Genomic DNA, 12,427 nt, shown 5'->3' on the forward strand with positions numbered 1-12,427 from the left:
TCATGCACAGCTTAACTTAAAACAAAGTTTATCTCTTACCTGGACACCCTGGGTTAGTACGCAGTGCTTTCTTATAGTAAGCAAGAGCTCCTCTGTAATCCTTCTTGTTGAATGAAATACAAGCTTTACCTGTAGTGATTTTTAAAAATAAACAAGCACTATCTGATTAAAGAACAAGAATTTCCTCTGCTTTATACTAACTTACCTAAGTTAAATATATCTCAGTAAAAGCTTGAAAACAGTGAACAGGATTTCATATAAAAAACTTCTCTTCTATAGGGTTTATAAATTTATTCCAAAAAACAGAACATGCTAGTTTTTCTTAAATGTTATAAAGTAACAATTGTAACAGCTTGTAGTTGTGCAAGCTGACCCTTTGAAAGCAAAAAATAAATCATTCTTAACTGAAACATACTGTATTTCTGCAGTTTCAACAATACTCTGTTGTGGTTTCAAATTTAACTCTTTCTTCTACTTTGCTGTCCAGCTCAACTATTAAGGAGCTATAGTTTTGGGTATATGTTAAAAATAAAGTAGAGGGGCTGGGAAGGTGGCTCAATGGTAGAGTAATTGCCTTGCATGCATGAGGCCCTGGGTTCGATTCTTCAGCACCACATAAGCAGAAAAAGCCAGAAGTGGGGCTGAGGCTCAGGTGGTAGAGTGCTAGTCTACAGCTGAAGAGCTGAGGGAAGCGCCCAGGCACAGAGTTCAGGCCTCACGACCAAAAAAAAAAAAAAAAAAAAAAGAATCCTAAAATGATTTCCATAGACCACTCACCAAGAAGGGCGGGAATGTTATTTGGAGACTGGTTGAGTACAAAATGAAACTGTGCATCAGCTTGATCCATTTTGTCACCTTCAAGTAGGCAAAAGCAGGCTCTTCCCAACAAATGGTTCTGTAATGTACAGACATTATAAGGACTAGCCATAATTCACAACAAACATGGAAAACTATTAACTAAAACCACATCGGGAGGAGGTAGAGAATGTAATACAAATTCATCTACCAAGCATAATGTGTGTAAGGAGCCAATGAGCAATTCTTAATTGCAAAAATGAGAAATGATCCTGGAACACAAATCTTCTGTGCCAGTAAAAAGGAGAGAAAGCTCAAATACCTTAAAATATATTTGAAATTTGAGTGGAAATGTTGGAATTATTGGTTCAACATGTGTTTAAGTTTTATATACTAAATCTGCCCATATTATGTCAAAAGTAGGATGGAAACAATTCCACTTAAAGTAGGATGGAAACAATTCCACTTTAATGAGGAACCTTTCTTCTATGATTATATAGACAATTATTATTTTAAGAAAAATTCTTTCAAAGTATCTGCTATCTATGATACAAATTTTACATTCATGTGCTTTTTCATTCATGTGCTTTTTCCCTTTATTTATTTATTTATTTTTTATTGTGCGAATACCGTACAGAAGAATTAACAATTACATGGACAAGATAATGAGTACATTTCTTATCAAGCATTGTTGCCTTCTCTTTGTTTCCCCTTCCCATTCCTTCCCATACTCCCCCCCCTCTCCCCACCAAAGTTGTAAAGTTCGTTTTTTGACATAACGACTTGTACATCTCATTGTTGCAATGGGTCCACCTGTATCCCTAGTTAAACGATTTTTTTTTTTGCCCTTCCCCTCCACAAATTATACTGTCTGAGTCAAGCAGAAAAGGTCAGGTAAGTTGATGTTAGGGGAATGAACCCCAAGATAAGTATTCAAATTTTGTTTTTCTTTCATGCAATTGTTTCTAATATATTTATAGGATGATTTCTATGTTGCTTTGTATGTCCCTCCCCCAGGGTATAACCCCTGCTTTTTCCCTTTTTATAAGTTCTAAGAGATTTGATTTATTTTACCTGATCATACATGATAATCTTATCAGCCATTGTATACAACAAGGTTGCTTGAGTGATAAGATCTTTCTTATTGTCCTTATTCTTTTCTTTCCGGGCCTGTTGTACATAATAGGCTGCCAATGTATCCAAGCAAGTCATCTGGTCTTTTTCATGGTCTCTATAGTCCAAATTGCCATCTATACGTGCTGCTTCCAACAACTTCACAAACTCCTCTGTTTTTCCTTGCTTGTAATATTCCAGCTATAAGATAAAGGCTCAAATTAGAAAAACTAAAGCATAAGACCAGATAAACCAATGCACATTCCAAATATTGATTAATAAGGGAATGGTAAAGAAGCTATAGAACATCTGTACATACTACTCTGAAATAAAATGAGTGAACTATTGATACACACCACAACATGGGTAAATCTTAACATAATTAGGCTTAGAGAAAGAAGCCATACTAAAAAAAGAATATACATGGTCTGACTCTGTTCATATAAAACTCTAGAAAATGTACACCAATGTTTAGCAAGGAAAGCAGATCAGGCTGGAGGAGGAACAAAAGCAGATGGGTGGCTGTGGTACAGGGGAACAGGGGTTAGGAAATTTTTAGGGGAACTGATATATCAATTAATCTTGAATTGGTAATGGTTCATCAAGTGAATACATGTCAACTGTGTGCAATTTGTAATAGTTCAATTAGACTTCAAGGTAGCTGTTACAACAGCTCCAAATATGCTAATCTACTTATCCACCAATAATTGATCCTAAACTAAAATGTTCAAACATGCAGCACTTGAGAAAACAATAATGGAAGATATAAATAACTCTAAATTAAAACAAAACAAACATGAATTCTGGTTCTAAATCTACCAATTCTGTAATTCTGGTCTTCTTATATAACTTCACTGGGTACCTGTTTCATTTATAAATAAAAAAGGAATACCATCATTTATAAGCAAAAGCATAGGCTACAAACCATGCCATAATCTTCAAATATGTTTTTTTCCCCTCATCTGTATGAAATAATTGTTAACATCCCATATTTTCAGTGGGAGTCATTTGTCCTAAGTCATAAACTTAGATTTTAAGACATTTCATGTTAGACTATACTCTTTCCTCTGGAACAACCTGTAGCCCACAATCTTTCACTTATTTATACTACTGAGAGTGCCATCCTACCCTTCAAACATTCTAGTTTTTGGATAAGTATTATTAAACAAGGCTTATATAAAAAACAAACAAACAAATAAACAGCTAAGTTCTCTTCTAACCGAAAAAAAAATGTGTGAGAAGGGTTGATGACTTGGTTTCCAGTGAGTAGAATGAGTAGACAAATACTGTACTTCTAGAGGCACAACCATTCTTGTTTGCTTTCTTGTCGTTTGCTGGTACTCGGGCTTAAACTCAGGAAAGATCTCGAGCTTCATGGGCTTCTCACTAGGCTTGAGGGCTAGCTTGCTCATGGATATTGGGCTATAAATTTTGAGTCATAACTGTTGCCGTCTGTGTGTGTGTGTCCTGGGGCTTAAACTCAGGGTGTGTGTGTGTGTGTGTGTCCTGGGGCTTAAACTCAGGGTGTGTGTGTGTGTGTGTGTGTGTTTGTGTGTCCTGGGGCTTAAACTCAGGGTGTGTGTGTCCTGGGGCTTAAACTTAGGGTGTGTGTGTGTGTGTGTGTGTCCTGAGGCTTAAACTCAGGGTCTGAACTTAGGGTGTGTGTGTGTGTGTGTGTGTGTGTGTGTGTGTGTGTGTGTGTGTGTGTGTGTGTGTGTGTGTGTGTGTGTGTGTGTGTCCTGAGGCTTAAACTCAGGGTCTGAACTTAGGGTGTGTGTGTGTGTGTGTGTGTGTGTGTGTGTGTGTGTGTGTGTGTGTGTGTGTGTGTGTGTGTGTGTGTGTGTGTGTGTGTGTGTGTGTGTGTGTGTGTGTCCTGAGGCTTAAACTCAGGGTCTGAACTTAGGGTGTGTGTGTGTGTGTGTGTGTGTGTGTGTGTGTGTGTGTGTGTGTGTGTGTGTGTGTGTGTGTGTGTGTGTGTGTGTGTGTGTGTGTGTGTGTGTGTGTGTGTGTGTGTCCTGAGGCTTAAACTCAGGGTCTGAGGTCTGAACGTGTGTGTGTGTGTGTGTGTGTGTGTGTGTGTGTGTGTGTGTGTGTGTGTGTGTGTGTGTGTGTGTGTGTGTGTGTGTCCTGAGGCTTAAACTCAGGGTCTGAGGTCTGAACACAGTCCCTGAGCTTTTTTATTCAAGGCTAGCATTCTACCACTTGAGCAACTCCATTTCTGGCTTTTTGGTGGTTAATTGGAAATAAAGAGTCTCACAGACTTTCTTGCCTGGGCTGGCTTTTAACCATTATCCTCAGATCTCAACCCCTTGAGTATCAAGAATTACAGGCATGAGTCACTGGTGCCTGGAGTACCCTGCTTTTTCCTGGTTAATTGGAGATGGAATGTGGTGGACTTTTCTGCTGAGGGATGGCTTCAAAACCTTCACCTGCCAGATCTCAGCCTCCTGAGTAGTTAGAATTATAGGTATGAGTCACTGGCATCAGGCTTGTTTGATTTTGAAACAGTATCTTGCTATGTACCCAGTTTGACCTCAAACTCATGAGTGCAGGGATTTCAGAAGCATACCACTAAACTGGGCAGGAAGGAAAGGCACTCTTTTTTAAAAAAGAGATTTATTTATTTTTATTGTAAAGATACTGTACAGAGGGGTTGCAGTAATGAGTAAGGTAATGAGTGTATTTCCTATAGAGCATTGTTAGCACCTGTTTTTTTCCTACTATCCCTTCCCCTCCCCCCTCCAAGCTGTAAAGTTTGTTTCAACATAGTGTCAACATGGAAAGACACTCTTTAAAAGCATGAATTGACATATGAAACTTTAACAACATGTTTTGCTTTGCTTTCTGGCTCAACAAAGAAAAGTCAACAGAATGAACATACAGCCTACAGAATGGGAGAAAATTTTGTCAGGATTCATCAGACAGAGGGATAACTTCTAGAACTATAGGAGTTCAAAAAGGTAAACAATAAAAGAACAAGTAATCTAATAAAAAATGGGGAAATGATCTGTATAGATACTTCTCAAAAGAAGCAGTGTAAAGGGCTAACAACCAAGTGAAAAAAAATGTTTTAACATTTTTAGCCAAGAGGAAACTACAAATCCACACCGAGATTTCATCTTATCCCAGTCAGAATGGCTACTATCTGGATAAGAAAATAAAAACAACAAACACTGGTGAAGTGGTGGACAAAAAAGAAGCCTTAAACACTGTTGATAAGATGTAAATTAGAACAGCCCTTTATAAGTCTCAGTATGGGAGTCCCCCTAAAAAAACTAAAGGTAGGACTGTACCATTCTTGGGTTTATACCCAAAGGGGGGAAAAAAGCTAGCTGGATGCCGGTGGCTCATGTTTATAATCCTAGATACTCAGGAGGCTGAGATCTGATGATTACGGTTCAAAGCCAGCCTAGGCCGAAAAGTCTCTGAGACTCTTATCTCCAATAAACAACTAAGAAAAAGCCAGAAGTGGTGCTGTGGCTCAAGTGGTAGAGCACTAGTCTTGAGCACAAAGAGACTCAGGGACAGTTCCTAGGCCCAGAGTTCAAGCCGCAGGACCAGGGAAAAAAGTAAAAGAAAAAAAGCCAGCAGACAACAGAGAAACTGCACACCCATGTTTATGGCAGCCCTATTCAGAATATTCAAACTTTGGAATCAGTCTAGGTGTCCACCAACAAATGAATGGATAAAGAAAATATATGTTTGTGGGGTGTGTGTATGCATACCCCCCACATGCACACACAAAACAAAAAACCACAACAGAGTATCATTTACCCACAATAAATGAAATCATGTTATCTGTAGAAAAATAAATGGAACTATGTTAAGTGAAATAAGTCAGATGCAGAAAGACTAATGTACCATATGTCTTTTCATATATGGAAGCTAGAATGGAAAAAAAAGACAACCTGGAAACAATAGAACTACTAGGAAAGGTTAAGCAGATTGGGAGTAGGAAGGAAAAAGGGGAGGGTAAATTGGGAAAAGGATAAGAGAGTAGTTAGGAAAATGGATACCACTGACATATATCGACTTATAAAAATGTCACAGTGAAACCCACAAATGCACAAATATTCACCAATATAAGGTCAATTCTAGGCTTACTTTTCTGGGCCTTCCATACAATTCAGGAATCTGTTGCTTATGGTACAACTGCTTAGGAATTATGATGATGGTATTTACATTACCTACTCTCATAGGAAGGAAAAATGGTGTAATAGAGAAGAGAGGACATAGAATTTTAGGCTTTCTGATTGGATTATCTGAGGATTTCTAGTTATATACATTTTACGCAGAAGACTAAACATGACAAAAAAACTAACCCTGAGATAGTTGTTACCCCAAAAATGTATACAATGTTTATGTAGCATATTAATGTAGCATATGTATACATAAGTCAATCCACTGAATAATCATCAAAGACTCAATATAGAGTGCTATTTAACTCAAATGAATTTTGACTTTAATAATATGTACTAACTTACACATCACTTAGGAAAGTGGCCTGACATTTCTATAAATGGCAATACAATTAATTTTTGTTTTGTTTTGTTTTTGGGTCCGGTCATGGGGCCTGAACTCTGGGCCTGGGCGCTGTCCCTCAGCTCTTCAGGTCAAGGCTAGCACTCTACCACTTGAGCCACAGCACCACTTCTGGCTTTTTTTTTTCCTTTTTGCTTATGTGGTGCTGAGGAATCGAACCCAGGGCCTCAGGCATGCAAGGCAAGTGCTCTACCACTGATCCCCGTTCCCAATACAATTAATTTTTATACAGATGGTACAACTGATTTATCAATAGCCAAATGAACTATGTATTTCTGAATGAGAAACGATGTCTTTTCCCAGCCAACAATATAAAATATGTTTTGCATGAATACTTACTGCCAAAGCAATCCATATGTGCAGTTGTGTGTGTTCTTGTTTCAGAATACTGATAACTTCATCTCCCTCTGGCAACTGATCGAAGTCAAGTTCAATAACCTAAAACACAAAATGGGGTAGGCTTTACCTCTTTTTTTTTTTTTCTGTCAGTCAAAGGACTGTGGGCCTGGGCTCTGTCCTTAGCTCTTCAGCTCAAGGCTAGTCCTCTACTACTTAAGCCACAGTACCACTTCCAGTTTTCTGGTGGTTAATTGGAGATAGGAGTCTCAGGCACTTTCTTGCCCAGGCTGGCTTTGAGCGGCCATCCGCAGAACTCAGTCAGTCTCCAGAATAGCTAGGATGATAGGTGTGAGTCACTGGTGCCCAGCTCTTATTTCTTTTTAAGACTCATGGTTTTGTTTTTTTTTTTTCCATCCTTTGCTGCTGCTCTTTCTTCTTCTTCTCCTTCTTCTTCTTCTTTTGCAGGTCCTGGGGCCTGAACTCAGGGTCTGGGAGCTATCCCTGAACCTCTTTTGTGTTCAAGGCTATCTTACTACCACTCAGCTACAGTGCCACTTTGGGCTTTTTTGAGTAGTTTATTGGAGATAGGAGTCTCATGGGACTTTTCTGCCCCGGCTGACTTCCAAGCACGATTCTCAGATCTCAGCCTCCTAAAGTAGCTAGCATTACAGGTGTGTGCCACCAGCACCTGGCTCTTTGCTGCTTTTCTTAAGTATCAGTACACAGGTGCTCACTTTCAACACATCAGTATTTTGGAAACACATGCCAAATAGTGTACTGTATTAGTAAACTAAAAGCAGAGAGAAGCAAACAAATCCTGCTAGTTGTCTCCCTATCACTAGTCCCATGAAACTCTACAAGTCAAATCACAAAATCCTACTTAACCTGTAGTTCAAATAAAAGTGTCATTAAGAATCCTGAAAACAGATGCCCTGGGTCTGCCACTTTGAGAAACATGATCCTAGAGGCCATGCAAACTCGAATGCCAACTGTACACATCAATCACGGGCATGATTTGTGTCACAGGCAATCCTGAATGTGGGCGCACACGCACACACTCACACACAAACGAGAACATGTTCTGGAAATCAGATAAAGCTAATAGTGAACCTTGTGAACAGACTCAAGACCACTCGGTGAATCATATCGCAATATGACGTCTCAGATGGGCACAAAGTAGAGTCTGAAATAAGCAAGAATACTTAACATCAAAGCCGAGGGCGCTATTCAGACAAGGCCACCTCAGAAGGAGGTTGTGGTACTATACTGAGAGGGGGCTTGATGCCACACAGTGCTAGTCGCAGCGGTATCTTCAGCTCCGTGCGAAGCTTTATGATACAATTTCCAAGGCGGGGTGTGGGGGGGGGGCGATCTCCTGGGAAAGGACGGGGACCCCGGCGGGGGCATCAGCGTCCACCTTCGCCATCCAGGAGGCGGCCCCTCTCACTCCACGGCGCCCCGTGGATTCCGAGCCGGCGGCGTGTGGTCAAACACGAGCGGCATGTGTGTGTGCGGGGGGTGGGGGGAGAGGCAGTGGGAAGACCTGCGGCGTCGGGGCGGGAGGGCGGGGGGGGACACTTGGAAGAACTTCCCCGCTGACCCGCACGCGGCGGCAGGACGTGGGGTTCCCGGCCCCGGAGGGCGCGGGGGCCGAGGAGGCAGCGGCTCGGTTCCGAGCATCGCCGGGGAGTTCCGATCAGGGGCCCCCGAGGAAGGACGGTCCGAGGGGCTCGGGGTCGTCCAAGTTCACGGCCCCCCCCCACTCCCGCCCGACACTCACCTCGTCAGTGTCCCGGAGGGGAATCTCGATGGATCCCCGCGACATGATGGGACCGGAGCACCAGCGGGCGCCTCGCCCCGCTGCTCTGCGGTCTACAGTCTCCGCTTCGGGCTCACCCGGAGCTCAGCCACCGCTCGGGATCCGGCTGCGACCGCCGCCCCGCGGCGCCGCCGGAGCTCGGGCTTCTCCTTCCAGTCAGCCGATTAAACAACGAACGAGCGGACGGCGACCGGCCACTTCCGGGGCCCCGCCCCCTCTGCCCCGGAAGCACTGCCCACGGGAGGGCGCGCCCGACGCGAGCTCCACCTGTGGCTCTGGTGGTTCCCTCTTTGGAATGACTGCTCCAACCCTCGCAGTGCGTAGGATGCAGGTGGCGGGAGAACGTTTGGGACTTTACAGTGCGGAAGAAAGAACCTAGCGCAGTCGCGGATCCAAACCCGAGCTCGGGAGGCGTAACTGCTCCGACCCAGTGGGCGGGGCCTCCGACGTGGCCGCAATGGGCGGGGCCTCCTACGACACGGCCTCAGTGGGCGTGGCCTGGCCAGCCTTGCTGGCTTCTGGAGCTGGAAGCGGATAATCCGGTTCTGTCATTTTTAAAAAAACATTTGTTGTAAAGGTGATGATCAGAGGAGCTACAGTTACACCACTCAGGTCATAAGTACATTTCTTTTTCAACAGTATCCACCCCCTCCCTCATGTTCTCCCAGTTCTTCCTCTTAGCACCAGTCCTTGGTGCGAATTGTGCCGGTGATAAATTCGCGATCACTTTAAATCGCATTGCGGCGAATGCCGTGATCACGGTGTTAAGACTCGAATTTTTTTTTTTTTTGGTACACTTCTTTTGAAACACATTAAAAACAATCTACTGTATTTTTAGTTTAATCAAATTGTGGAAGAATTTAATTACACCTAGTCAATGTTCTGATTAAATTCTAAAATTCGATTAAATTTTAATCGGTAACTTGGTTAAATTGTAGGAGAGCATGCTTAAATTATATCAGTGTCTTTTTAACTACATCAGGGAAGAATCTTATAAACAAATTTGTTTTATTTTCCAAGTGTTCAGTGAATCCCCCTCCCCCCCTTTTTTTTTTTAATGCTCATTACCTCTAATGAGCCCAAACCACCCTCAGCACTTGTTTGGTTCACTGCAATAGCGCCTGTATTTACCCACATTTCCGTCCAACTTTGGTCTCAAGCACCAATCCAGCATCAGCCATGTTGCAGACTGGTGGTTAATTGGAAATTAGAGTCTCACAGACTTTCCTGCCCAGGCTGGCTTGGAACATCAATCCTCAGATCTCAGCCTCAGGAGCAGCTCGGCTTACAGGCATGAGCCACCTGAAGCCAGAATGGAACCTATTTCTTTGTGGACAATGTCACCCCTCCCCTTGCTCTCTCCTTGTTTTTCCCTCATTTCCACCTACAAGTTGTGTAGTTTATTTTCAACATAGTATCTTCTGGGCATCACTGGAGTATTTGCTTACCTTTTGTCCGTTTATTCCTATGCTTCCCCTTACCCACCTAAAGACAAATAAATGAACAAACAAGACAGAAAGAAAAGCAGTAACAAAGAGAAAACCTCGTTTCCATTTTCTCGAGTTCATTTCAATATATATTATTGTATATGATCAAAAACACATAGGTGTTGCACCTTTGTGCTCCTCTTCTAAGAATATGCTCCTTTAGTCTCATTGTATGTGAACGCCTAGAGTCCTGTATAATTGATCATATCCTGGGATATTTTCGATCTAGATTCCACATGTATCATTTGTCTCTCTGAGCTTGCCTTACCTCACTTAACATGGTTTGTTCTACAGTCCATCCATTTCCCTGCAAATGACACAATATTTTTCTAATGGCGGTGTAAAATTCCATTGTGTACAGGTACACATCTTTTTTGATCCACTCATCTATCGTAAGGCATCTGAGCTAATTCATAACTTGGCTGTTGTGAATAATGCAATAATGAACATGGATGTACAAGTATCTTTATGGTATCTTGGCTTCTGGGTTGATGCCCAGCAGTAGTATGGCTGGGTCATAGGGAAGATCAATGTTTAACTTTGTGAGGATCCTCCAGACTGCTGTCCAGGGTAGTTGTACTGGTTTACATTCCTACCAACAGTGCAATAGGGTTCCTTTTTCCCACATCCCCGAACATTTCTTGTTCGAATTCACAATGTTGGCCAATCTAACTGAGGTGAGATGGAATCTCAGAGTTGTTTTGATCTGTATTCCTTTATGGCCAGGGATGTTGAGCATTTCCTGAAATGTTTCTTTGCCATTCTTTAGGAGAGGTTAGTTCCTTGAGTTTTTGTATTTTGGTTTTTACTGAGTCTTAATCCATCCTTTTAATAAACATACCACTGTATTCTGGGACTTGCTAGAGCAGAGAAAAAAAAATGCACTCCAGTGAGAATTCTCTTCACTTAGCTGATTTTATGCTTAAAGAAGTATAATTTAAGAAATTCTTTCCTAACGCTCCTATCTATTTATCCCCATAATTTGTGTGGAAAATCAGCTTGGCTGTGTATTTGTGGCTGGTGAAATTAGTGGCTTCAACAGGATGCAGAACTTACCTGGTTGATTGGTATGTTTGTCTGAGCAGGTCTCCAAGGCAGGTCACAGCTACACACCTGGGGGCGGGGAGGGGGGAGGGGGTAGGAGGAGGGTGCAGCTGACTCTGTTTACAGAGGGGAAAAAAAGACATTGGATCAAAATGTCAGCATTATTTTTTATTTGAAGTCCTTTTGTTTTGTCAGGAAAAATTCTTTTCCAGTAGAAACAGCATTTTAAACTCGCTTTAATTTAGGATGGAATAAGGGAGAGATTTTCAAGTTTCAGAGACAGAGCCATCCCTTGAGCAGTACTCCTGAAGCTTTCTAGTGTTGGAGACATCTCCCAAAGATGGAATTAAAACTGATTTCTGGGCCTCTTCTTCAACATCTGATTCTCAGGTGTGGGGCAGGGTGGATAGTTTTCATTTCTATGGAGTTTGCAGCTGAGGGCTGGTTTGGAAATCACTAGTTAGAGAACTCAAGGTAACAGTAGCACAGATTGGGCCAGAGCAAGGGAAGTTCTAGTTGTTTAAACACTGTGTCAGACGTTGTCATGTCACTTTGCACACATTCTATTTAATTGGTACAACACCCTACATGCTGGATTTACTTATGATGGACACTTTGAAATTGGCTTTTATAAAAATTCTGCCAAGAAGATTCCTGTCCATCTATACCAAAATTAAATTCTTTGCTATGTGAAAGGATCTGTGCCTTTTCAGGCTTGTTTGTTTATGTTGGTCCTGGGGCTTGAACTCAGGACCTAAGCTCTGTGCCTGCACACAAAAGCTCAAGGCTGGGGTTCTCCTAACATTTAAGAGTCCCATGGTCTTTCCTGTTCAGGCTGGCTTTGAACCGCAGTCCTGAGATTTCAGCTTCCTAAGTAGCTAGTCAGCCACTTGCACTGGGCTTGCCTTTCAGTTTTGATAGTTTAACCTGCAGTAAAATTGTATGTGGGACTGGGGATATGATTCCGTGATTGAATGTGTGCTTAGCATAAGCAAAGGCCCTGGGTTCTATTCCTGGTGGGTAGAATTTCTTCTCACTGGTTTCTTGTGTGTGCACGTTCCAGTACTGTTCCAGTACTGAGGCTTGGACTCAGGGCCTGGGCACTCTTCCTTAATTGTTTTGCTCAAGGCTAGTGGTCTTCTACTTGAGCCATTTCTGGATTTCTGGTGGTTAATTGGAGATAGGAGTTTCACAGATTTTCCCGCCCAGGCTGGCTTCTAACTTCTGTCCTCAAATCTCAGCCTCCTCAGGAGCTAGGATTACAGGTGTGAGCCACCAGAGCTGGCTC

At 42.3% G+C, this 12,427-nt stretch overlaps 1 protein-coding gene across 2 annotated transcripts in view; it reads right to left on the reverse strand.

Moving 5' to 3' along the window:
* Ctr9 (CTR9 homolog, Paf1/RNA polymerase II complex component) overlaps positions 1-8,786 on the reverse strand; it is a 33,331-nt gene extending 24,545 nt beyond the window's left edge. For both annotated transcript variants that reach the window (XM_042691405.1, XM_042691406.1), the window contains exons 1-5: positions 8,570-8,786; positions 6,790-6,888; positions 1,870-2,109; positions 778-895; positions 40-129 (exon numbers count right to left, since the gene is read on the reverse strand). In XM_042691405.1, coding sequence (XP_042547339.1) covers positions 40-129; positions 778-895; positions 1,870-2,109; positions 6,790-6,888; positions 8,570-8,614 — 592 coding nt within the window. In that variant the 5' untranslated portion in view covers positions 8,615-8,786. The remainder of the gene's footprint in view (positions 1-39; positions 130-777; positions 896-1,869; positions 2,110-6,789; positions 6,889-8,569) is intronic.
* Positions 8,787-12,427: the final 3,641 nt, after the last annotated feature.

The sequence above is a fragment of the Dipodomys spectabilis genome, unplaced genomic scaffold, assembly GCF_019054845.1.
Source record: "Dipodomys spectabilis isolate Male_0828 unplaced genomic scaffold, ASM1905484v1 ptg000145l, whole genome shotgun sequence".
Taxonomy (NCBI): Eukaryota; Metazoa; Chordata; class Mammalia; order Rodentia; family Heteromyidae; genus Dipodomys; species Dipodomys spectabilis.